The 26,986-nt window shown below is 38.5% G+C and overlaps 3 protein-coding genes and 1 long non-coding RNA gene across 4 annotated transcripts; 2 read left to right on the top strand and 2 right to left on the bottom strand.

The window, feature by feature from the left end:
- Positions 1-592: 592 nt before the first annotated feature.
- On the bottom strand, positions 593-4,203 carry LOC145466685 (uncharacterized). The gene is made up of 4 exons (XR_014041967.1): positions 4,139-4,203; positions 3,905-4,052; positions 1,541-1,558; positions 593-808 (listed from the first exon to the last, which is right to left on the bottom strand). It is a non-coding gene; the product is annotated as an uncharacterized LOC145466685 (long non-coding RNA).
- Positions 4,204-4,257: 54 nt separating this feature from the next.
- Positions 4,258-5,100, top strand: LOC145466675 (EKC/KEOPS complex subunit TP53RK-like). The gene has a single exon (XM_081450391.1). It carries the CDS (start codon positions 4,269-4,271, stop codon positions 4,953-4,955), a length of 687 nt encoding a protein of 228 aa, XP_081306517.1. The 5' UTR covers positions 4,258-4,268; the 3' UTR covers positions 4,956-5,100.
- Positions 5,101-5,603: 503 nt separating this feature from the next.
- LOC145466668 (dehydrogenase/reductase SDR family member 4-like) lies at positions 5,604-12,867 on the bottom strand. The gene is made up of 9 exons (XM_081450384.1): positions 12,686-12,867; positions 10,706-10,886; positions 9,738-9,815; positions 8,802-8,825; positions 8,419-8,489; positions 8,166-8,220; positions 7,324-7,458; positions 6,507-6,562; positions 5,604-6,022 (listed from the first exon to the last, which is right to left on the bottom strand). Exons 1-9 carry the CDS (start codon positions 12,811-12,813, stop codon positions 5,908-5,910), a joined length of 843 nt encoding a protein of 280 aa, XP_081306510.1. The 5' UTR covers positions 12,814-12,867; the 3' UTR covers positions 5,604-5,907.
- Positions 12,868-12,941: 74 nt separating this feature from the next.
- On the top strand, positions 12,942-26,731 carry LOC145466666 (dehydrogenase/reductase SDR family member 1-like). Its single transcript, XM_081450383.1, has 11 exons — positions 12,942-13,713; positions 15,499-15,632; positions 17,122-17,180; positions 17,936-18,082; positions 18,868-18,906; positions 19,582-19,622; positions 19,930-20,062; positions 20,667-20,801; positions 21,183-21,261; positions 23,561-23,641; positions 24,747-26,731. The coding sequence occupies exons 2-11, from the start codon at positions 15,512-15,514 to the stop codon at positions 24,875-24,877; spliced, it is 966 nt and encodes a 321-aa protein (XP_081306509.1). The 5' UTR covers positions 12,942-13,713; positions 15,499-15,511; the 3' UTR covers positions 24,878-26,731.
- Positions 26,732-26,986: the final 255 nt, after the last annotated feature.

The raw sequence follows: 26,986 nt of genomic DNA, 5'->3' as shown, positions 1-26,986 counted from the left end.
TTTGTGATCAAGGTTACGTCTGAAAAAGGCGTAATTAGAAGGACTTTTCTCGAAAACTAATGCAAATGCTGCAATGTAATTGGCTAAGCTGTCAACCAGTAATGTGTATCGGCATGCATTTTGTAACCTCGAAGTTTCGGACGTTTAAAAACATTACAGGGTGATTTAATTTAAGAGAGGATTCAAAATTATCGCATGAACTGATAAGCGCGCCTACACAGCTGCAAGTTTCAGCGTGATTTCGCTTTAAGCTTGAAGTTTAAATTAATACCACTTAATATTTAGCTTTATGACTAGAAACCATTACTTGAAGGAATATCAGTTATAATTCTTCTACCGTAACGACAAGTAGATTATAGCTCTCTGGTTCTATGCGATAATGGCTGATCCCGCCTTCTCCCTCATAGGACTAATAGAAATCTTTAGCTCATAACGTAAAATTTTTGCTAGACAGTAGCTGCAACTCTTGCATTTGGTTTGTACAATAACTATAAGTGAGGATTACAAGAAGTGGGGATTGAAGCATGCCTTCAAACAAGGGGCTGCAGCTATGGGAAATTTAAACATGGGCGCATAATAACCAACACTGAACTCTCAAAAAGAAAGAACCACTTCTAATTTTCACAACAATGTCATTGCAGTTCAAAATACAAAGCAACAACAGTTTACAAGATCTTGTATAAAACCATGCTAGTTTTAAACTCTCATTTACACAAGCAAACCAATTATCAATGTTAAATACAGCATCTTGATTGAAGAATTAATTGTCCTTTTGCTTTGTACGTAATCTTCCAACATCAGTGGTGAGCTGGTAAAAAAAAGACCAGAATGATTCATCATTCAATGACTAAAGCCAAAATGCACATTTTAATTGATGGAAACCCGAAAATAGTGGTTTACTTGTGTTAACATTGTGTTACTATGCAGGTGAACTAAGTGATAAAAAGAGTGATATAATGGAAGACTTTCCAGACAGATGCAGAAGTTTGGTGATGTCAGGTTAAAAAGGTTTGGCAGAACTTTTTTTTTAATTCTTCCATTGTTTCTGAGACAAGTCTCTAAATAGCTGATTCAACAATTTGCTCTCCCCTCCAAATTATGATACAAGCTGTTGCCTGACTCTTACTGACTCTGACTCTTATTGTTTTATGATAGCTCTTTCCTGACTCTAATTTATCACAGTTGTAGTGTAATTCTTATTTGTGATAGCAGTTCTCTGACTGCTGCAGCTATGCACCCCTTCCTTGTTTTCTGCGAATCAAAAGGCATCCAAAGCTGTTGCACCAGCAAGCTTTTAATAAAGACTTTACTACTGGCTTCTAGGAAGTGTTGTTGAAGGTTACTTGTATTTGTATCTAGGTTATCAGTATCAGATAATTCCAGGTGCAATTTGAACCAAGTAAGCATAAGATATTCTAAAACAAATGTCTTTCTAATCGAGTTTACATCAAGAACATCTTTCCGACTACCTTACTGTGAACTAAAATTTGTGCTTTTGTTACTACAGTCCCAAAAATTAAAAGAAAAACTGTTTTCTCACCTTTCTGCTCAATTGCCTCTGAAATAAGAAAACACGGAAGGTGTCAGTTTTACCATTGAACAGTGAGCAATTGAATGTTGAATAATACATTTTCATACAAGGGACATCCCCCCAGTGATCACTAGGGACCTCTAGATCGGACTATGAGTGCGATATTGAGTATTGCTCAGCGTACTTGGTATAGACAGAGACATAGGATTTTAAAAATGATAATAATAATAAAAAGAAAAAATAAAATGGATTTTTTGCCAAAAGAGATTTAACTACAAGTATGAGATTGAGTACATGTACGATTTTTTTATTTCAAACCAGCCATGATTCCCAGAACCCTCACTCTTCACGTTGGTTTTAGGTGGAGAGGTTAGCTCATGGGTTGAGACGGGTATGTGACATGATAATGCAGAGCCTGCATACTAGAACTGAAAACTCACACTCATACTCGATCTTGTATTTGCACTCAAATCTAAAGTGCCTATCATTAAAGGCATAGCTAGGGCAATTTCATTGCTGGCAACTTAAGGTTGCTCAAAACAGTTCTCTGGTTTTTTTTAGACTTTTAGAACTATGTGCGATTTTTCAGGCTTGGGACTGTACTGTTTTGAATGGCTATGCTATATTTGTAAGGTAACTTTCTACTGTATCTTTCACTGTGTTTAAGTCATAAATTAAGGGTGCGCTGTTCTGTTGCATAGCAACAAACTTGACCCACTTTTTACCATCAATTGCATCTATCTTAAAAACTAAGCTGGTGACCCCAATCTTTTTTTTATAAAACCTTTTTATTATGCACCGAAGAAGAAACGGAAAATTATACAAAATTCTGTAGAGTAGATTTTGCTTGAATTTAAAAAAATGTATTTGAAGGGTAGTTTCTTCCTGCTGTTTTTTAGCTTGATAGCCGGCGCAATCCATCACATCATCAACATCACAATTTTCATTTACATTACAGCACAGCAGTTTAAAAGAATGTTTTTCCCTTGAAATTGCCTGAAGGATGGATGTTTTTGAGGGTAAAAATAAGCGATATCACAAACAGCTCACTAAACTTAGTGGAAACAAAGTTTTACAAAGTTTGTTGTGAGTTTGAGAAACTTTAAATCTCGCGCGCTTTCTCTTGACCCCTCGGGTGATTGTGTGATGCCTCTTGCTGAAGTGCACGTTAGAGCCCAGGCTTCTCACGGAATTATCACTGTTTTAAGCCACCTTAAATCCTTAACAGTTATGGATTTAGAATGAGATTAAGTTGTATAGCACGTGCAACATGTGCTACAAGATGTTATACATTCATTTTTTGTACTTCGCTCTATACATGACCACAACCTCTGTATTTCATTCTTTAAAGCCCTGGTCAAACAGCACATGATAGTCGATGATAGTTGATTCTGTCCTAGCTATTATCAACTATCATCAACTATCATTCACATGGTCAAACGGCCAAAGAAGTTCGTGACAGTTGACGATAGTTCACTAGCAGCCGCGTGAGCAAAGTAATGCAAGCAGCTAGTTCCAGGCTCTTTCCACATAAAAATGTGAACACTAAACTGGCATTGCGTGAGACAAACTTGTAACAGTATGAATTTTTCGCAATGAAAGAGGGCAGCAGCTTGTTTACTGGTAATCAATTTGTTGGAGGAATGTACGGAAGATGAATCTGGAGAGCGTTGGTGGAAAAGAGGACGGACAAGGGAATGGATCGAAAGGAGAAACAAAAGCGGGATGTGAAATTGGTGGAAGAATTGTGAGTGGAGGACATTGCCACTTACAAGAAAATGTTGTGCATGAAATGTGAAACATTTGAGGAAATGTTGACCGCTATCGGGCCTGTGACTACCAAAACAGCTGACTGAAAAACTATCATCGACTATCATGAAGAAATTGAACAAGCTCAAAATGAATGATAGTTGATGATAGTCGATGATAGTGCATGATAGTTGGTGGTCAAACGGAAGCACGCGCTTCAACTATCATCGACTTTTGTCAACTATCATCAACTATCATGGGCCATTTGACCAGGGCTTAAGCCAGCTGACAAACCAGATCATATTACACTGTACACGCACTTTGTTTACTATTGTGGCCAAAGCAGAACTATTCTCTTCTGCTTAATGTAAATTACATGATTCCAACGAAGTCCTCCCCTTTGCAAACCCCATTGCCCACGTGAAGCTCACGCCGAAGATTCCAAAATTTAAAAGGATTAAATAGTCTAAACAGCAAATATCGGCGCAGAGCCTCTTCGGCGTAACCTTCTCAAAAGTGCACCCTGGCCAAAGCCCCCCGTTATACCTCGACTGACAACGTCTCGGATATCATGACCAAACAGATCTTCCAGTGAAGCATTCGGAAATTCACGCAACAACTTACTCTTATTTTTAGAAGCGTTAACAATCTTTATCACACCATAGCCAGTGATGCAGAAGCCAGCAATCAAGAATCTGTAATCGTACAAGTACGGCCCACTTCGTACAGCATAGCTCTTAAACCTCGCGTATATCCCTGACATCTTGATGTGCTGAAAGCATTTAATCACAGGATTAAGCAGGAAATAAAACCAAAGTAATTCTTAGCAATTAAACAGACAAAAACGAGTATAAATACCTTATTTTACACACTTGTGAAGAGACCGCTAATATGAAGAAACAAAGATGGCGACGATATTTTGTACACCGCATGAATTTAATGAGCAAACGCTGACCATCCTGTAAGTCAGCTCGTGTTAATTTTCAAAATGGCGTTTGCGGCGAAAGATTTCTCTAAATGGAGTTTGCTAAAACAAGGCGCTGAAGCACGTGTCTACAAGACGGAGTTTTACAAGAAAAAGGCGATTGTAAAGGAGAGGTTTTCAAAATCGTACAGACATCCTTCTCTTGATGAAAAGCTAACGCATCGAAGAACCACGCAAGAGGTCCGATCGATGCTTCGATGCAGGAAGGCAGGAATTTGTACTCCTTCCGTCTACTTTGTCGATTACAGCACGCACTGCATTTTCATGGAAGAAGTTGAAAACTGTGTGACAGCCAGAGATCACATTAACACTCTCCTGGATGTCCCGTCTGAAGAATCCGATAAGAGTTTACAAAGTCTTGCGGAAAAGATCGGTTCTTCACTAGCGGCCATGCACAATGTGGATTGCATTCATGGAGACTTGACCACTTCAAATATCTTGATAAAGGAAGGCTATGAGAACATCATTTTGATTGATTTTGGATTGAGCTTTATCTCTTCGCTGACAGAAGATAAAGGCGTTGATCTCTACGTATTAGAAAGGGCATTCCTTAGCACCCATCCGAATACTGAGCAGCTATTCAAAATTGTTTTGGAAAGTTACAGAAAGAAAGCAAACAAGGCTGATGAGATCATAAAGAAGCTAGATGAAGTGAGAATGCGGGGACGTAAGAGGACAATGGTGGGATGAACTTTCACAAACAATTTAACTGAAAGTAGAAATAGTTCACATAAGAGACTAACTAAAAAAAAGTTTGTCAACAAAATTAGCCAGAGCTATAAACCGCATTGCATTAAAGAAGCACACTGCCTAGGAGGCAACTACTCTACAGGGATGTGTCTCTATGTCTCTTGACCTTCTTTTATACCCCATTAGAGAGTCAGATAGGCAGAAGGTATACCCTATATAGTGCACAACATTAACCTTTTTAGATACCAGGCAGTGGGCTAGTGAGCAAACTAAATCAGTACTCAACAATGACAAGCCACTGATCCAAAACAAGGCCAGAAAAAAAAATACACCTGGGAAATAAGGGACCATCCCTCTTCTTCTGGAGTGCTGCTACTGCCACGACACCCTTTTATTTCTCCAAGTGACACTTGAAAAGACTAATATGGATCAAATGACACCCCTAAAATAAAAATTGCAAGTCCTCTGGTTTAAATTACTCAAGCTATAGAAACTAGCTCCCAATGAAGTGTTCTCCAAAAAACACTTCCCAAGTTATATAGTTGCAGCTCCTGTATCAGAGGACCTCCTCCCCCATCCCCTTCTATTAGTCTATTAAATTTTCAAACACAGAAAAAGTAGCCTGAAGTTTTGTTTTTCCTTGCAATATGAAAATGGTGACCATGTAATACATACATGTAGTCCCATAAGATGCATCTTGGTGGTGGCTTGTCATTTGAAATAAACTTTACATCATAGTAGCACTGAATGGTGGTTTCAGAGAGCGCACTGATTTACAACACAAGTAATGGTGCCAATTAAGTACAAAATCACTATAAATTTCTATTTTTATTTATTTTTTTTACAGTTTCATGTAGCATGCCTCTCTAAGTTGCAACTCACACACAGATGTTGGAAACAACTAAGATCTTTATAAGATAGTATGATAAAGGTACAGTTTGATAAGTATAAGTCACAGTCTTGAGTGCATCCCTCCAGCAATAACTAAAGTTTCTCCTGTGATGTAAGATGCTTGATCAGATGAAAGAAAGGACACTGCTCCACCAATATCTTCTGATTCACCCAATCTAAAAGTGAAAAACCAAAAAATGTTTTGCATACAGCAAAAAAGATACCCCCTATCAAGACTGTGTTCTAAGAAAAATTATGAGGAACCCAAAGGTTCCTAACCATGAAATCCTGGGTGCTCAGCACTTAAACTTATACGAAAAAAGTAAGTTTTTCCAGTTACCCAAAGGCAATGGCACCTGGGCACTTCTAGAGCACTGCCAGCCCTGCCCTATGCATGTGTAATCATAGCAGCCTGAAAAAAACTTGCATACTTGAGCACAATTTATGTTAAATAATGAGAATCAAACAAATACCCAGTTACAGAAGTTGTGATCATCAAGACATGACAAGTTATCATTGACAGTGAACTTAAATGTTTATTGAGGTTCAGGAATATGAAATACGAGTAAAGACAATCTGGTCTTCATGGCTTCTTATAAAAGAGAGAAAAAAAGGAGCAAAATTATCAGAGTATAAAAGTAGTTTTAAATGGTTTCTTGCCTTCCTATTGGAATCTGAGTAAGTGCTTGTTCATGTAATGCTTCATTTTTCCAAAGCTAAAAAAAGACATCCTTAATTAGTACAACATGGAAATTCATGTTTATGAAATAAGTATTTCAGTATTATACACTGATTGCTAGTTGGTCTAACAGACACTACCCTTAAAATAAATGCTCATGTTAGAATTAATCCTTTTTACATTCACATGCAGTGGAAAACATCCTAAGATGAGAATAATTGAGCTAACATCACTATGTTCCTCTGGAATTTGTCAAATTTTGTACAATGTACGTGGTGGATATTTTTGGAAATGACCAAGCTTATTAATAATGGGCCCTTATGCAGCTGGGGTCACGCAACCAAAGTTTTCCTAAAAATATTATATATTATGGGCTATAACTTAAAGGAATGCCAGAAATGAAAGCAGCATATCGAAAATACCAAAATGGCCAAGTTTGAGGCTCCTGGCATATATTAAAGAGCAAGTTTGTTCATCAGTTTGAATTTTTGGAAAATTTAGAGGATATTTATGGAAATTGTTGCTGGAGAGCAAGGTCTTGCTCTCCAGCAACTTTTTCCATACAAATCTTCTTAGTTTTTTAAAAATTCAAACTGTCATAAAATCTCATTCTTTCATGCCAGGGGCCTCAAACTTAGCCATTTTGATATTTTTGACATGCTTTTTCCATTTATGGCATTCTTTAAGGTGCAACCCATACTTTTATGAAAAGTAGGTCACGGTATGGCCTAGCTACAAAGGGCCTATATTTATATATTAATTCCTTTTGCAGCCAAAATAACATTTCTTTTCACTTACTGCTCCACTGAATTTTGTCTTGATGATACCTGGTGCCACACAGTTCACCCTGACACCCTTAGGAGAGCATTCACTGGCTAAAACCTTTGTCAAACCTAGTAGAGCAGTCTTGCTTACGCAATAAGCACCTAGGCCCTAAGATCAATTAAAAATTTAAAAAAATCATTTAAGTTAAGAGATTTACACAAATTGATTGAGGTTTAAGGGAGGACTCAGCCAAGTATGCTGCTATCACCCTGGAAATGCTGCTATTCGTGACTGGTCAACAAGTGTCTAGTTCCTTCTGTCACATGTGCCAGTCCAACAAACATATTTGTAATTTGTCATCATATTAAATAGGAAATGATCATCAGCCTACATAAACATACATCCCATATTATAACATGTAAAGAAAAAATGCTAAAATTGCAGTCAGGGATGGACTGTCATCAGTAAAATCACAATTATACATTTGAAGTCATCTTGACACCAACCAGAATCAAAAGTTAAAACTTACATTTGCTTATAGCAACTTATAGAAAGACGTTTCAGTCAAACATTTTTGGCCTTCATCGGTTTAAAAAGCCAACTGAAATTACTTGCTATCTAAAGGCTCATAACTTTGCATGTGCTAATACCAACAAAATGTAACAAACGAATACTGCGCAAGATAAATTAAATATTTGGAATGTGAGTTCTGGTTGCAACCGTAAGTGTGACAAAAATTGTTAGTATTGGAAATAATTTGTTACAAAAATTGCACAAAATATTGCTTGTGTAAATGGGCCTTGGCATGACAATCTATTGTTCCTAACTTGGCAAAAAATAAAATACTTAAGTCTAGTGATAAGTGTGATATGTACCTGCATTGCTGGTTGAAGACCACCTATTGATGAAACAAAGACCACAGATCCACCTCTAAAACAGTCAAGTTAAAGGACAAAAAATGAACTTGATGGTCACCACAAAGTCTGCCTTAATATGGATGTTAGGGGTTCTGGTGCTTTTCTTACATGAAATAAAAAACATCAAATGTTTAATTCTCCAGCTAGAAACAAAGAAGTTATTTTTTAAACAAATGTTTAAAAAATTTAAAATAACTAATTAAAACTATACCCTCTTTTTTCCATCAGTGGAATCACATCCTTTGCCAGAAGGAAGGCTGATTTCAAATTGACATCAAATATCTGTAATTCAATAACAATAACTGAAATTAAAACAAACTAGACTTTTATGTCTCAAGAGTAGCCATCAAAGTTACATCAGAATGTAGAACTAAAAAGTACAATAAAATGTATAAACTTCTTTGCACTCACATGAAAAATTTGAAAAGCTAGGCTCTGAGTATCACATAAGAATTAAGTGAAAAGTTGATCCATTCCCCTCATATATTTTACCCCCATCACATGTGGTCTGAAAGACCCTTGGATTTATAAAGCTAGGAGAGGAAAGGTGGATGTTATTGTGACATAATATATATAACTTTATAACAATTTTACCTTGTCCCAGGATTCCTCTGGAATCTAAAATCAATAAAAAAAATAATGTGTCAAATCATACTTAGGTTATGAGCTTCCTTATTGACTAAGTGAAAAGGCTGGATGAGAAAATGTTTGGTTCAGGGTCATTACGTACAGACAAAGAGCAGTTTTATCCATACAAAACGACAGACTGCCAAGTGAATATTTTCCAGTCTGTTCAGACCTAACTCAGTCAAAATGCACTTTTATTATCATTAATTTTTGACCTTAAGTTTGTAGAGCTTGACATTGTTGGAAAGTTGTAACAATGCCTTGCACAGATGTTATGAATTATGCATGCTGTACATGGAGCTATATGTAACTGCTGATGTGTGCAGGGTAAAAAGACAGCTTTTCCCAGACAGGTGGTATACCAGTAGCTTGTCAACCTGTCTTGGCCTTACACATGGCAACAGAGGGTGTTGTATTCTATTGGACTACATGATTCAGTTTGGTTGTCTGGTGGTCAACTTCATTCCGAGGGTCTCTCAGACAGATCCTGGAAACAAGGCTGTATGGTGGTATCACAATATAACATTCAACGTGTAAAACCAGCCAGTTCTTCACCTATAGACCCTTTTCATAAATGGCTGCCTATTATAAATTCTTTTGTAAGTATTAAAACCTCGTTCTTGAATTGATAATTCAAAAGAATTTTGCTCCCAAATGAGTTTAGTGAGGCTAATTTAAATGCATACAAAAGAATTTTAAATTGGCAGCCATTTATGGAAAGGGTCTATGGTATTACAGCTGCACCACACCAAAAGTAAATGAATCTGTATTTATTTAAAAATTATATTGTCGTGGCCATGAGGTCACTGTCATTAGTGTAATCTCCCCCACCTTCACAAACTAGGGATAATTACACTGTATCAAGCACAATAATTTGTAAGTTTTGTTTTTAATTTGCAGTACCTCTAGAATTGGTCCAAATGTAGGGTTGGCTGCTGCATTAGAGACTAAGATGTCAATACCTCCAAAATGATGCAGTGTCTGTAAAAAGGATTCAGGACCAGATCTATTAGACCATAAGCTACTGTATAAATAAAACACATGTTAAAAAATAGTACCTTAAATATGCCAACAGCTGTAGTTCAATACATCACTGGTGAAGTTCTCAGAAAATGATTTACTGAACATAAGCATATCTCAGAAAATGGCATGGAATTAAAATCAAATGATGAAATGTGATTTTTTTTCAATCTGAATTCTTAAAACAGCATAAAGCAAAATTTTACAGAATAGATCATGGAGTAATATAAACACCACAATGTATAAACAAAGCCATCTAAAAATATTTGTGGAATGTGTAATGGCCTAATGGTTAGCTGGCTGGACTCCAAGTTTATCAAACAGTCCATCCAGGGGGGATTACCGGGGGGGGGGTACTTTGGGAATTTCTGGGTGGGGATGAGCCACTGGGACCCTGGAACCCTTAGCCTATACCAGAGCTAGTTCAGCTGAATTTTGCTACCCTATACTAGAGTAAACTCCCCAAATCCCCCCATCTATCAACACCGTTGAAGCTGATTTGCATAAATTTAAACTGCTGATAAATTTGATTTTTTTATATTTTTGAGTAGCAATTCCTGGTTTCCTTAGTCTGGATAAAATCTTCACCCAGCTAGTCAGTTTTGTGAAAAATGATATCCTATTCTAGACCCAAAATATTAATGCCTGATTTATATACCCTATCCTAGAGTAAACTGCTTGAAAACGATAACCTTCACAGCGGCACATACCTATATAGCCCATATATGGCAGTACCCCCCGGGGAGGATTACAAATACTGCTGTGGAAGCCAGGAATTAAAGCCCTAGCCTGATGGACAACTAGCCTTAGGCCCAGAATTTTTGTTACCTACCTTTCTTAAAGATATTTACCTCTTTGATAAGATTCTTACGATGCTCAGGTTTTGCAACATGGCACACAACACCTTTTACGGTACAACCTGGTTCCTTCTCCAGCTGAGCAACAGTGTCCATAACTTTATCTTGTTTACGACTGCTAACCATAACTTTGGCTCCATCTTGAGCAAGCTGTTTGGCAATTGCAAACCCTATCCTAAAAAGAAATTGTTCAGTATCACGTTAATTGTTCTCTTGTTCTGCAAAACGCCTGGGAAGCCCTCTCTTGTGAAAGTCTTGGAAGTTCCAAATAATTGGTACACCCAACTGACTTGAGCTGGGTGAGAATACCTTCAGCTGTCCTCACATTTCTTTACTTAAGCTTACATGCACGGTACTAAAAACTAGTGAGACAATCTCAGATAGTGCAGAGCGCAATTGATAGCTCTGGTACAGTAGTCCCATAAGTACTCACCCCTACCGGTTCACTTCCGGTTTGTGTCTATCTTGGTAGTCTGCTACGGCTTTTCCCCTTTGCAGTGTGTATGTTTCAAGGTTGTATTTTCATTCAAGGTCCAAACATTACGCACAAATTAATTACTACTGGTGCTTTAAGTTGATTTTCGTTCATTTTAAATTCAACAATACGCTGAAGCAGCAAACGTGACAATTTAGCTCTTCACGCCAACTTTGTAACTTGATACTTTTGTTTTCCTCGCAAAGCCATGTAATATGAAACCCCTGTTTTCTCCAAAACATACGGAAGATGTCCTTGTTTTTTGGAGATAAATGAAAGAAAGTTAAATATCTGATGTAGTGATGAAGAAACGGAACAGAGACGATGTTTTACTAAAAATGCAAATTTTTACCAATGAACAAGAACTAATTTAATTATCAGATAGTCACGAAATACCACTTTCTTTTTCTGTTGCCACCTTTGTTGTTAACAATAAAACAATTCAAAATTAACACACAACGATATTGATGGCTGAGAAGCTTTTCAACGAAAAGTATTGAAGATAAACAGCGCTACTTGGCCGATATGAATGAGTCTCCTCAAAGACTGATTAAATTAATTTGCGCTTTCATTAGGTGCCACGGCGTCTGCAGCAATATTTGAGCATTTTCCTGGTTTCTTTTGTTTCAAATTCACAATTTGCGGAGTATTAACGCCACTAACTTGAGAACTTTTTGGTCTCTCTTACAGACACAATTAAGGCAAGAAATAAACAAGTCGCTAAGGAGAAGCAATATATTTGAACTCTGACAAGCACACTATTGTAGATTGAAAACAGCAGATGATATCTGTTGAACCGACCTGTTTGTAATTCTAAAAGCTACGCAGCCACAGTAACGTTTCACTTTTGCAATAAAAAGGGACAACTGGCGCTACCTGAAAAATAACTGCCGTCCTTGGTCACATGACACAATATATAAAATACTGCATGTAAAGATAGTGTATAACACTAACAATGCTAGAACGCATGCGTCTTACATGTTGAGCTCCACCATAAGGAAAACCAGTCAACATTTGTGCGTGATTCCGTATGCAATGTATCCTTCACCTAATATAGAAGCCACGAACCCTAACTAATCTATGCATGCGTTTAGGGCAAATTAGTTTTGTTCTAAGGAGAATGGTACCACAAGGAGAGCAAGGGGTTACCTGAAACAAATATATAGCTTTGTGATGTTCAAAGTTAAGCGACGGCGATGGAATGTGTTTTACGTAGACTTTCCCACCCTACTCCCATTACTTCCTTGCCTCTAGACTAATTAATTAATTGAAATTAATTAATTAAACAAACATTAAAGTTTACACCTTAGCACCATAGGGCCATAGTGCCATAGCGCCATAGCGCCTTAGTTCCTTAGCGGCAGGCAACCCCCATAACCATCCCAATAGTGCACTCTGCACTAAAAAATAAGATCAAGGATCCAGATGGAACGACGAAACCGTTCAAAATTATCACAAAATACAAGACACAGAGGCTTCCATTATTATTTTTAACCTACCCTTCTGTGGATGCCGTCACAATTGCAACTTTTCCTTCAAGTCTGCGACTGACAGCTGCAGTAGAACTCATTCTTATCGCCCTCAAAGTTCCAAAACATAACTTCACACTCGAACTCCGCAGTGTCATCTTTCAGGCGTTCTTTACAGGTTTTCGCGTGGGACTGGAAATTAGCTCCACCTACCCATCCCCTAACTCAGCCCTATGCTCTAAACGTCCTAAACCCCGCTTCCCGGCGGGGAGGGGGGGGGGGGTACTCCCTTATACGGGCTATATAGGTTTCTGCGGCCCCGAAGGGTATGGTTTTTCAACCGTTTCGGTCATAAATAGGGTATCGATTTTAGCTGATTTTGGACATTTCGGTCATAAACAGGGTATGGTTTTTGCACTCTAGCCTTGATATGGGTATGTTTTTAAGAAGAAGCCACTTTTTCATCATTATCGAAAAGAAAATCAACAAAAGCCCTTCACAAATTATGTTTACGGTAATTTAACATTGGTCTGAACCAGGGAACTTATTTTAACGCAGGTCTGAAACAGGGTTTTGATTTTAGGGTCAGGTCATAAATAGGGTTTCGAATTTTTGGTCAGGTCAGAAATAGGGTAGGGAATATCGCAGATTTTGGTCATAAATAGGGTAAGAGTTTTGGGAGGCGGGCCGCACACCCCCACCCAATTTTTCTGGGAGTACCCCCCTGGCTGTAACCGTCCTAAACTCTGCTTCTGACTTCTTTACTCGGCCATAACTACCATCGCGATGCCTTTACAAGACATGAACGAAAATTTCTGATTATTTTAATCCAATAAAGATTACATTAAGTCCTCTGACAGCGTCACGACGGTTGTCGATAATCAGAAAGCCCATTGCTAGCTAGGGCAGGGGTGCTGGGGTGACCTAACACCTATTTTCTGTTCCCGACAGTACCCGCGCAAGTGCAATAGGTTATCCAGAACATTTCGTGACTGAGTCAACCTGTCGTGCTGTGGACTACGCTCTTCCTTCTGAGGTGAACTTGGAGAGAAATCGAGGTAGGAAGTGTCTGTTTCGGTTACATATGTTCTATTTGTCTATTCCGGAGCTATACTATGCAAACAGGTACGGATTCGGAGCGTAAGCTTAAACGTTGCGGTTAGGCGGAATTCAACTGCTTTTTTCGAGCTTATTTTTCCGAATGCAGTTCTCAAAATTTCGTAAATCTCAGTTCATTACCTCAAATTTTTCGAGCGCAGTTTTAATCTCGGTTTTAATCCTTCATTTATTCGATATAACAGTTTGGAAGTCACACACATAACAGCTTTTAAAATTCTCCAATACTTTTTCACCATTACGTAACCCTAGGCGGTGTTTCTGCACTACGACTGAAAGGTCGTAACCACTAAAACAAACGAGACCGCGGGACCCGTGAAATTCGGCGAAAATTTTGCGAGACTCACCGCCCCTTTATGTGGCCTTAAATTTTACACCTTTGATCTCACGCCAATTGTAAAATGTGTCAACGCAAACCAATAGAAGAAAAGACAGAGGTACACTTCTACCAAAATTATTCTCAGATTTTTTGGATGTTCCCCTAGCGCAAGACCTATGTGCTTCTTGCAGTCTCGATTTTTTTCACAAAGCTGACTCGCAGCCTCGATTTTTTCAAGGCTAAGAAAGTCTCGAAGTACCGTTTGGTTTATATTGGAGCTCCTGGGCGCGCGAACGGAGCACCATACCTTCGAAATTTGGTTACCCATCGATCTAAAAAAATTTTGGTTATCACGTGACTGTCCGTGCGTACGTCAGTCCGTATGCCCATCCGTATATGCCTATACCTTGAAAAATAAGAGAGTAGCACCATTACCATAGCTACATCTTTGATTTTGAGCATCCATGTTATGGTTAATCGACAGCTGTCAAAACAAGCTATCTGCTGAGCAGTTCACGTGACCATATCACGGGCTCAGGTTTAGACCTCAATTAGGTCATGTGTTTTTCTTTTAAGTGGACTGCTGACCAGAGACTGTTTTTTCCATTGGAATCACTGGCTCAAGCCAGGTTATTGCTCTGGGGAGAAGGAGGGAATGCTCACAAGGGCAAAATTTTGGTGCCAATTAATCCCTGGCATGTTGTTGACTTTTTTCCCAACATATTCCTTGCACAATCATCTCATCACTTTGTTAAAATTAATTGGAAAAAAAAACGAAACCACACAGTGATCCAAGAAAAGCATATTCTCTTTTTTCTTTATGGTTAGTTTTTGTAATCATGAGCTCTGCTTTTAGGCTTGGCTAAATCTATATATGGCATCTCAGAGGACCCTCCTGAAAACCACCTTATGGTAACTGGAGATCTCCTCTTAAAATATTATGTATTATTTATTATTATTTATTTATTATTTTTATATTATTTTCATTAATACGTTCTCCAGCTAAGGGCATGTAAGCTTGCAGATATTATATATATGTTGATTATAACTGGAAAACCGCTGGCACTAAATATAATTAATAACCTATAATTATACTCGTCAGAGGTTCTGAAAAAGGGCTGTGCTTTTTCACTAATGGTATCATAATAGATCTTATATTAAACAAGGAAGCTATGTGTTTTTTAGAGATTTACATCCTTTCCATCTCACAAAAATTCTTAATATTGTCTAAACCAGGATCTGGGAGTCAGACAAATGGGTCCACCCTAACCAAATCAAGCTTTGCCACAATAGCCCACCCTTTAGCTTCCAGAGAACCAAAGTTACTTTCTTGGGAGTGTATTTTTCTTATACTTTTAACTGAACAACACATTTAAACCAGCTGTGTTTGTCTATTTTTTTGATTCAGTAATTCATCAAGCATGGCTTCGGAGCTCCCTTCACTGGCAGGAAAGGTGTGCATTGTGACAGGGGCATCACGCGGTGTTGGCAAGGGTATTGCCTTGATTCTGGCTAAGGCAGGAGCTACTGTTTACATCACAGGTTAGTTCAAATTTATCATCTAACCAAGCCCCACAGGTCTACAGAATTGTTTTAAAAATATGTTGGAATGGTTCTTTTGTTAGTGAGACAAAAGTTAATAAATATGTCAAAAACATAACCTAATCAATCACACTTAGCATATATATATATAGGGTATGGATTTTATCTTTTACCAATTAAATTGACACTGCTGTAACAACCAATATTAACATCAAAAATGACCTTAATGTACGTGTGTTTTCTGGTCAAAGCTATACAAATTTGTATTGTATAAAAGTAAGTAAATATTGCTAAACATTTTATTGATTGGTTAAGTGATAATGAGAATGTCTAAACTATTACGAGCTACAATTTTGTACCCTACAGATCTAATTTTAAATGTAGCATCTTTCACATATGAAGGAAACCTTGTCAAGAGGGGGCCAGAAGGAGTACCTGTCCAGGTACTGGCCTCTGGGAAGATGTCAGTAGTGACATTGGACTCCATAAGCTGTGAGATGTTGGACTCCATGGGTCATGTTTATATATATTTTGGGTCATACTTATATATTGCATCTCTCTACATGGTGGGGTGGGGCAGGGAGGTCAGAATCTCCCTCTTCCCTCTGCCTGCTCTCCCACCTCATTCGTGTTTCTCCAGACTCCCGTCCTTTATTGCATTGCTACCAGGCTGTGCCATGCCATGCCATTTGACATTTAATGACCTACAATGTATGATGTCAACACCACAAAAGGTAGACTTTCTAAAAGTCCTTTCCAATAATTCTACACTGGCCTCTTGGTTTCGCTGTTGGAAAGGTCAACCTCTCGCGACTTACATCCCTTGTACTCACCCTTGTGACTTCATTCTTTGAAGATTACCCCCTTGCTTTGTTCGAGGGAAATAAATAAGTCAAGGATTAAGAAAAGGTCGACTTGTGGCAAGTCTACATGAAAGGGTGTGTTAAGGCTGGTTTCTTTAGCTTAAGAGCATGAATTTTGATCAGAGATAAAATTTGCCCAAGGCCTCAGAGGATGCTATAAGTGCAATTACAATTATATGACTTTGGGTTCATGTTTTTATAATATTCTAATACTAACAAAAAAAAGAGGAAGTTAGCATTTTGCATTATATTTTCTTTCTTGCTACCCATTCTCTTAGACCTCCCTCTTCCTGCCCTTTCCTTTCCTGTCTCTCTTACCCTGTTACCTTGCCCCTATTCTCCCAGTCTCCAACCCCTATCCCCGGCCCCTCCAGTATAACACTGGTGTGCAATATATTAATTGGTGTCAGTAAATTCTTGTGTAGGACTGAGGCAACCTGCTGAAAACACTGGAGGCTATGAGTAATGGATTAGCTTGTCATCTCAAGTTCATCTTACATCATTGATAATAAGACTTTAATGCTGTTGCAAGGGTTTGGGCCATTGGCACTGGACTGTTTTTTTTCAGAAAGGGACGTCATCTATTCAGTAAACATTTTTCCTGGATTTTTTTTCCTCATTAACAGGGAGGACTCTTGATACTGCAGAGGGGAAACCAGGATCACTGAGGCAAACAGCTGAAGAGGTAAATAGCTTTGTTCAAAGTATTACATGTGTTGATTTTATTGTTGGTAGATTATTCACTTTTTTATTAGGCACCCATCTGTTATTTTCCTTTGCATCATCTGAGCAGCCAAAATATTAAATATTTTCCAAGAAAGAAAAATGTTCGAGGACGGGAAAGGTAACATTTTTTTCTGAAAAATTAACATTGTTTTTGCAAATAGAGATCTATTAATACCATTTCTTTAATAACACTGAATATGAATGAAATGCCACTGTGTTGACTTTGTAAGGTTCCATGTCTTATTGTTTCCAGTCTCCATGACAATGTTGCTGGTGTTCCAGGCCTTCTAGTTCCAGACTCCTCCCTCTTCCTTCCCTGGCAGGGGTGGGGGGGGGGGAGGAGGAAGGGGTAGGAGGAAGGGGTGTTTGGGCAGTGGGAGGTGGTTTTTCTTTTAAATCTGACTAATTTTTCAGAGGCCAGGCTGTTTTGATCTTCTTAGACCAAGGTGGGGCAACCTCAATTAAGTTCCAGATTAAGTCACAAAGGTTGCCCCCTTTACTTCCCACCACCCCCTTAGTCTGGATAAGGTTAGAAAAGCTGTTGAAAGCCATACAGGGAGGATGGCAGACCTGCAAGCTGTCTATAGTATAAGGAAGTCCTCTAGAATTAACATACCCTTTCTCTGAAAACTTTGTCAAGTCAACATTTCTGAAGAAGTTCACCAGAGGAGTTCATTATTTGCATTTTGTTACTAAAAAAGTTTGATTTTTCAGATAGGTCAAGGAAGTTCTGGTCAATGTATTCCAGTTAAATGTGATCATGGCAATGATGAAGAAGTGAAACGGTTGTTTGACAAAGTTAGTCGAGAACAAAATGGACGATTGGATGTTCTTGTGAACAATGCCTACAAAGGAGTTCCGGTAATAATAATGATAATTATGTATAAAATTATAATTACTGTTAATTAATAGTTGAGAGCAGCTTTCAATTTAGTATTGTCAGTTAACCAAAACCAAGTACTGTTATCACTGTATCCAATCACAAGGATGTAGAGTCACTGTCCATTAGACAAATCAAACCTGCAAGTAAACTACAATTTGATTTAACAATTAAATTATTGCAGGAATTAATTATAAATACATGTAGCTGTGTAGCTGATGCAAAACCAATGTACTTTTCAAAAACCGCTCTATTCACAAACCCCTCACAGTCTTACACTTGCATGTTTTAAAGTCTTAGTATACGAGAACATTCAACAATAGATTTTATGAACTCAAGAGGTCTATGAGCTGTTGCATGTACATGTACCATCAAGTAGTATAATATAGATAGGACCCTGTGTGCACTCTGATTGGTCAAAAACCCATGTTTTATCAGACTATAAAACATAGAAAAGGGTGTTTTATTGTTTTTCGCCACATTACCTCTATATCATAAAGCTAACAAAGAAGCCTAAGCCGTGTATTACACTGTGATGAAACACTCCGGACATTTGAGAACACTCGAGAAATGTAGAAAACACTTGCCTGCAGCTCATGTTTTCTACATTTCCTTGTCTTCTCAAATGCCCATCTTGTTTTATCACAGTGTAAAACGTGGCTTGGACTTAAGCTTCTTCATTTGTTAAGTAAAATAATAAATTTATTGGAAATTCCTTGTACAAGTAAATTAACTTTTTTCTCTTCTTTTTTCATGATCAACTCAGGCATTATTTGAGGGTGAAGGGAAACCATTTTATGAGCTGGTAAGTAGGACAGTTCCTAGAGGTTAAAATTTAAATTAAATGTGAGAGAAGGCTACCAGTGGCATCTGTCCTTTTTTTTCTTTTTTTTGCATGACTCATTATACAATGAACAATCACTTACGTGTAACAGGGTAGAAAATTAAAGTCCCTGCAGCTTGAAAATTGTACATGACCACAGCACCTTGAAAGAACTAATTCAGTTGAATTGCTCAAGAAAGGTAGTTTACAAATTTCACGTTTCACATGTTGAATGAATTTGTTTTTAACTTGTGCCAGAAGAATAATGTGGCATTGCATCAGCCACCTTCACATTGAAATGGGAAAATGCTGTTTCAAACTTAGTTTAGCATCCCGTCATGCCCCCTTCCTAACAACCCCATTGTCAATGGTTAAAAAATTTGATAAAATCTTCATGTGTGCAGTATTCTTACCACATACTCATTCTTGGAAGTATATATCCAAGGCTGTGGTCTGAGAAAAATTATGAGAAGCCCAAAGGTTCCCAAGCATAAAATCCTGGGTACCTAGTACTTAAGCTTATATGAAAAAAGTAAGTTTTTCCTGTCACCCAAAGGCAATAGTTTAGTTGCCTGTGTCACCCAGCACTTCTAAAGCACCACCCTGATATCTCTCCATATAAGTCTTAATGTGATGCTGTAATTTGTTTATTGTTAGCCTGTGAACACGTGGGATGAAGTAAATAATGTAGGCTTGAGGTAAGAGATATATTTATTTACCAAGTTTGTCACTTGTAAGCTAATAGTAATGTTATTCTAACCATGCATTAGGCTAACCGTACCTCCTCCTTCTGTGTAACATCTGAAAAAAAATTGACAGATAGAACAGTTCCTTTGTTTATGAGAACACTGCAGTGCCAGTAGTTTTACCATTCTCTCTCTCTCCCCCCCCCCCCCCCTCACAAAATGTTTTGAAAGTAGTCACATTTAACCTTTCTCAGTATAGTTGTATTCTGATCAGATGGTAACTATAGGCACTTAGTATACATTATTTTCTACCCGAAAGGTCCAATTATGTTGCTGCCTGCTACGCAGCCAAGATGATGGTTCCAGCAAAACAGGGGCTCATTGTCAATGTGTCATCTTCTGGAGGACTGCATTATCTGTTTAATGTTGCATATGGTGTTGGCAAAGCAGCAGTGAGTGTTTGAAAAATATTTTCAGTATCTGTGGGATATACACTGGCTTAACAAAAGTCATAGGCCCTTTGCAGCTAAGCCATCACGTGACCTACTTTTCATAAAATTATGAGCTATGACTTAACGAATGCCAGAAATAAAAAAAGTGTCTCGAAAATATCAAAGCCCCTGTCATTAAAGAATGAGATTTTTTGACGGTCTGAATTTCCCTCTCATCCAGGATATGGTTGACCACCCCCACAATTTTTCTATTTCTTTTTTGAGATGCACATGGGATCTAAGACTTACTGCACATTATGCCAAGTACTAAGAGCTGCAAAATAAGATATAGTTTAGGGGTAAACCTACGACACTTTTGCATTTTAACCTCATTTCTCTCAAAATGACAACAGCCTTCATAGCTGCTGATCTCATTTTCTAACTAAGGTGACTTAAGTAGCTTTCAAATGATATATAATACACAGGCAGGGAACCTCTATTTGTTGATTTCGAAAAAATGGCTGTTCATCTTGGGCTTAAAGGGTTAAGAAGATCAATACAATTAGAGCCGAGTAAGAGGCATTTGCGCAAAGAAAGTGTCTGAAAACTTACTCCTTTCACTCAGAATGACAGAATGGCTGCAGATATGGCTGTTGAACTACGAAAACACAATGTGGCATGTGTTTCACTATGGCCTGGACCTGTAAAGACTGAACTGATCCAAGAATTGGTGCTTGACAAGGCTGCTGAGGATGAAAAGGTGATCTTTGGTATGAAATAAAAAGACATTTCACCCAGCAATCATGCTCAGATTAAGAGCACTCTTGGTCACTTTAAACAAGACCAACTTGCTTTGAATTACGCTGAGTGATCTAATGGTGAAAACTCTTACCAGCGTACAAATTTGCTCCTGAAGGGAAGTGAATGAAAGTTATTACCAAGTTATTACCATTAGGCTGTGCTGGTATAAGTCACCAGAAGCTGGAAAATCGCGTCTATTTAGGACCTCTTCCAGCTAGAATTTTACACTCCACCCCACCTCGTGACCACTTCCTTATGGTATGATAAGGTGTTTTATTGTTGTGGGAAGAAGATTGCAAAAAGTGTGTTATTTCCTCTTTGTTTTATTTGCATAATTTAGCAGAGTGAAGAAGCCCGAATGTTCAAGGATGGTGAAGATATAACTTATTCTGGCAAAGCTGTTGCTTGGCTTGCAGCAGGTACTTTTGCATTTTGTGTTGAAATTCCTTGTCAGTATTTTTAATGTAAATAAATGAACCATGACTAACTGACTGACTGACTGACTGACTGACTCACTGACTGACTCACTGACTGACTGACTGACTCACTCACTCACTCAGTCACTCAGTCACTCACTCACTCACTCATTCACTCACTCACTAACTCACTGACTGACTGACTCACTCACTCACTCACTCACTCATTCACTCACTGACTCACTGACTCACTGACTCACTGACTCACTGACTCACTGACTCACTGACGCACTGACTCACTCACTCACACACTCACTCACTCACTCACTCACTCACTCACTCACTCACTCACTCACTCACTCACTGACCGACAAGGACGTTAAAAAGAGTTAGCAATTTGAAAATTACCTGAAAACGGTTACAAACTCAGCACACAGAATTAGCCTGACAAGGCTTAGGTTAGGATGCCACACATTACGAATACAAACTGGAAAATATGAAAATAAAGGAGCATTAATCCCAGTAGAGGAAAGAACATGCTTTGTATGCAAAGAAAATTGCGTAGAACACAAACAGCATTTCTTGATGTATTGCCAGGGGTACGCTACCATGAGAGTTGAGCTCCATTCTCACATTTCAAACAAAGATGCACTTTACGCAAATCTGAGCGATAACGAGAAAACTAAGTACTTACTCAGAGCTGACAATAGAGTTACATCAAAAATAATAGATAAATATATCAACTTAATGTTTAAAAAAAGAAAAGAGATTCTCAACTTACAAACGAAATGAGCATTATAATTTTTATTTAATTTTATTTGAATTATAAAAGAATCAAGTGAATGTTATTTCTTATTGTACTAGTTAATGTTAAACCTTTATTGTAAACAGACCAATACCTCCCTTTGGAGAGTAAGGCGCAATAAAGATATACTATACTACTATACTGTACTATACTGACTCACTGACTGACTGACTCACTGACTGACTGACTGACTCACTCACTGACTCACTCACTCCCTGACTCACTCACTGACTCACTCACTCACTGACTCACTCACTCACTCACTCACTAACTCACTGACTGACTCACTCACTCACTCACTCACTCAGTCACTCACTGACTCACTGACTCACTGACTCACTGACTCACTGACTCACTCACTGACTCACTGACTCACTCACTCACTGACCGACTCACTCACTCACTCACTCACTGACCGACTCACTCACTCACTCACTGACTGACTGACTCACTCACTCACTCACTCACTCACTCACTAGCTCACTGACTGACTGACTGACTCACTCACTCACTCACTCACTCACTCATTGACTCACTGACTCACTGACTCGCTCACTGACTCACTGACTGGCTGACTCACTGACTCACTGACTCACTGACTGACTGGCTGACTGACTGACTGATTGACTGGCTGACTGACTGACTGACTGACTCACTGACTCACTGACTCACTCACTCATTCACTGCTTGACTGCACTCACATATTTCAAACGCTGACACCCATTACTGTAGTTTGAGTGATAACGAGAAGACAAAGTATTTACTTAGAGCAGAAAACACTGTTACATCCAAAATTATAGAAAAATATATCCATTCAATGTTTCAAAAAAGGAAAGAGATTCTTGGTTCACAAATGTAATAAGCGTTATGATTTTTTCTAATTAATTGTGTATGGATATGGTAAATGTTTATATTTTGTATTTTTGTTAGTTAATGTTTAAACCGTAGTTGTATTTAGACCAATACCTCCCTTTGGAGAGTAAGGCGCAATAAACTATGATTACTACTGACTCACTGACTCACTAACTGACTCACTGACTCACTGACGCACTGACGCACTGACTCACTGACTCACTGACTGACTCACTGATGCACTGACTCACTGACTCACTGACTCACTGACTCACTGACTCACTGACTCACTGACTGACTCACTGACTCACTGACTCACTGACTGACTCACTGACTCACTGACTCACTGACACACTGACTGTCTCACTGACTGGCTCACTGACTCACTGACACACTGATGCACTGACTCAGTGACTCACTGACTGAGAGACAGACAGACATAGACACATGGACAGATAAACAAACAGATAGACAGACAGACAGACTAAGGCTATTACATATTAACTGGAGAGCAGCCTGCCGTTGTGTTGATCGGATGTCTTTATTCTGACACATGAAAAGAAAAGGTCTTGTTTTGATGGAGCCACAAAAATTGACTCTCGTTAAAAACGCCGGCAGTGATTATAGTTTCTTTTTATCCATTAGATCCCAACATCATGAAGAAGAGCGGTCGTATTTTGATAGTGGCTGAGTTGGCCAGAGAATATGGCTTCAAAGATGTCGGAGGTGTGTTGGTATAATTAAGGGTGCGTTTCTTTAAGAAAATCGAAGATTGGATTCTTAAATCTACGATCCAAGAGATCTTGGATTGATCTGTTTAGTTAAGAAACGTAAAATCCGTTTTCGGATTCTTTCGGATTTAAGAATCCAATCTTGGATTTTCCTAAAGAAACGCGCCCTAAGTGTCAATTAAGACGAATTTGATTGAGCCATGATTCTTATTTTGGTGGGGTGTGGACAATTCAAAAAACGCATGACCCAAAAACAGTATGGCTAACTCCGTGAGTTGGCAAAAAGAAGTAAACCCTGAGCTGTGATTGGTTACCCGAGCCGGCAAGATTGGGTTATCTTACCCGCTCTGGATAAGTTGCTTTGTCCCATTAGAAAATAAGTGTTCTTTCCATATAATAAATCCGTTATTGACTTGATGGTTGTTCGGTCAAGATGGCTGGATATTGGTAAAGTTTATTTTGTTGGGGTCTTCATGGACCTCGACTGTGTGCCGGTCCATAAACACGCCAGAAACAGAACTGAGCCAATATCCAGCCATCTTGACCTCATGCTTAGTCATTAGCCCAGATATGCTGATATACCACCATTTAGGGAGCTCTGTTCCTTACCCTACTTTTTGACTGCCAATAACAAAAAAAAAGCAGACGTGGAGTGGCTGATGGATATTACAAATGGCTATCAATTTTTAGACTTGATGTCTTAATGAAAATTTTTACGGTGGTTTGATAGTGTCAAAAATTGAAGATTGGTTCGAAAAAGAGCACTGGATGACAAGTTTTGCCAATGTTTCCAATCACCTTGGATACAATCTGATAATTAAACATCACTGGTTTCAAAATTCGCATAATCAAAAATTTCCCTATGCTCTTCAGGTTTCTGGATTCTATTCGTTCTTCGACCACAACGAGATATTTTTTAAACTATTAACATGTCACGAGACAAGGTTAGGAAAAGGTCAGTGAAGTTCGTATTAAATATGCCTCGGCTGGGTATTGATGATAACTTGAAATTTAATTTCGATTTTCAAAGCCCCACCCACCCATATGTGAAATATCATTGGAATGATATGTAACGATGGAAGTTCTTTTATTCCTTTTAGGAGTTCAGCCATTATCCATTCGCCAAGTCAAGTTTTACTTTCAGGTGATGTACCCTTCCGTGGCGTGGATGGTGCCTGAGTTTGTTTATGTTCCTGCCTGGTTAATGGCAGCTGCCACTCATAAGTTTTAATCACGTGATAAGCCGAGAGGCGTTCCCGGTTGAAATAACGCAGATTACGTGTTACGTGCGCAAAACCTCGGTATATTTAAGGGAATTATATTTTTATTACTATTTTATTGCTCAAACAATTGCAACAATCACTGCAGTTACAAAACAGTCAAATGCAGTCTACAGATTACGTATCTACGCATTACAATCTACACCAGACGTACAACAAACTTACAGTACGCTACTTACTTACAGCTTTGGCTTACAGACACTATAGAAAATAATACAAGTACACTAATTACAAGACAATAATTGATACTAAAAAACAATAGAAAGCTTATACTTGTTGCTGCACGCTAGGCCCCTAGAGTTCAGTATAGTTATAAACTAGTAGTAATCAGAGATTATGAGTGCGTTCAACGCCGTCATTTTAATATACAGTGGAACCTCCCGTAAGCGACCACCCAAAATGTCAAACCTAGGTGGTCGCTTATGGGAGGTGGTCGCTTACGAGAGCTTAGACCATAATGGGTCCAAATTTTTCCTCATTAGAATATGGTAACTGCCGAGACTTAACCCCTTTTATTCATGTAAAAGTCAATTTCGAGAAAAAAAATCCGGTTCTTCCCATTGAGAAATTTCTGTCTCTTGTACTACCGAAGAATGTGACAATGTTACAACACCTTATTAACCATTTGTCGCTCCATTATCTGTCAAGCGGTCGCTTACGGGAGGTTAAAAACAAAGGGAAAATTCAAACTTTTAGCTCTAAAAGTGGTCGCTATCGCTTACGAGAGGTGGTCGCTTACAAGAGGTTCCAAATATAGTGATTTGACTCGGAAAATTTTGGTATATTGGAAAACTGGTCGCTGAGGAGAGGTGGTCGCAACCGGAGGTTCGACTGTATATACCTTACATGATTTCACTAACTGGATTTCAACCTCTGTCTATTGCTGAAATCAACATTTTTTCATCAACAACCGAGGTTTTACAGACAGATATATTATAGTGTCAAAGTCTATGCCAATGATGAGGTTCCCTGTATAAACTACGATTTGTTGATACGTTGTGTGACGGCGCCAGTTTCCGTAGATTCACAAGAATATTTACAGTTATATTTCGTGCCAAATATTTTCGCAGTAACTGGTAACGTTTAAGCGTAAAAGGTAATTTGTAAAAATACGTATTTATTACTTACATTATTCTAAGCTGGAAGCACAAATATAACCAAACATTTGCAATCGCGTGCTTGTTCATCGTCCACAAACTACGTGCGACCGATTCGAAAATTTCAGAAATTTCCCCTGATGAATAAAAGTAGACAGTATTTTTACATTGCCGTTCCTTGGTGCAGGCTCAGTCTCATGGATCTTGCCTTCATAGTACTTTTCCACCGATTCCAAACAATATTCGAGCGAACAATATTCAAGTCTGGTGCAAACAGGGGCCTGGGCTGGGTGCAAAAACGAAGAGCGCGTATGGAAGGGTGGAATGATGGAACGGCGAAAAATCACCCGCATAGACGTAATGACGGAAAGGTGGAAAATCACCCAAAATCCTAAAAGATGGAACGGCGGAAAATCACACCGTCCTAAAAGAAGGAATGACGGAACGGTGGAAAATCACCCGAAATCTTACAAGACAGAATGACGCGGAACGGGGGAACGGCAGAAAATCACCCCAAATCCTAAAAGATGGAACGTTGGAAAATAACCCGAAATCACGGAACGGCGGAATATTACCCAAAATCGTAAAAGACGCAACTATAAATCCCTTAGGATAAGGGGAGGAGTGGGGGAAATGAAAAAACTGTAAAACAAACCGCTCTTAAAGGCTAATGCTAAAAGCCACAGATCTTCGAATAATTGCCTCTCTCCTCCCCCCCCCCCCCAGAAAAAAGAAAAATAATAATTTCTTGTTGTCGCTAATGCACACAGCTTTAAACCTGACAATCAATGTGTTCACTTTTAATCCCATGGAGTATTTTTGCTTCTTTGATGAAAAGACGCTTTTCCTGATCGTCCTCACCTAATAGCTTCTTTATTACGACCTTCTCACCATTGCTTCCCGTAACAAAAAAAAAGAAAAAAAAGGGTCTGCGGTTGGTAGCCTCTTATTTGTCTCGCAACT

Source organism: Orbicella franksi, chromosome 13 (assembly GCF_964199315.1).
Source record: "Orbicella franksi chromosome 13, jaOrbFran1.1, whole genome shotgun sequence".
Taxonomy (NCBI): Eukaryota; Metazoa; Cnidaria; class Anthozoa; order Scleractinia; family Merulinidae; genus Orbicella; species Orbicella franksi.
The sequence above is the reverse complement of the archived record's forward strand: the minus strand, read 5'-3'. Positions and strand labels throughout refer to the sequence as shown.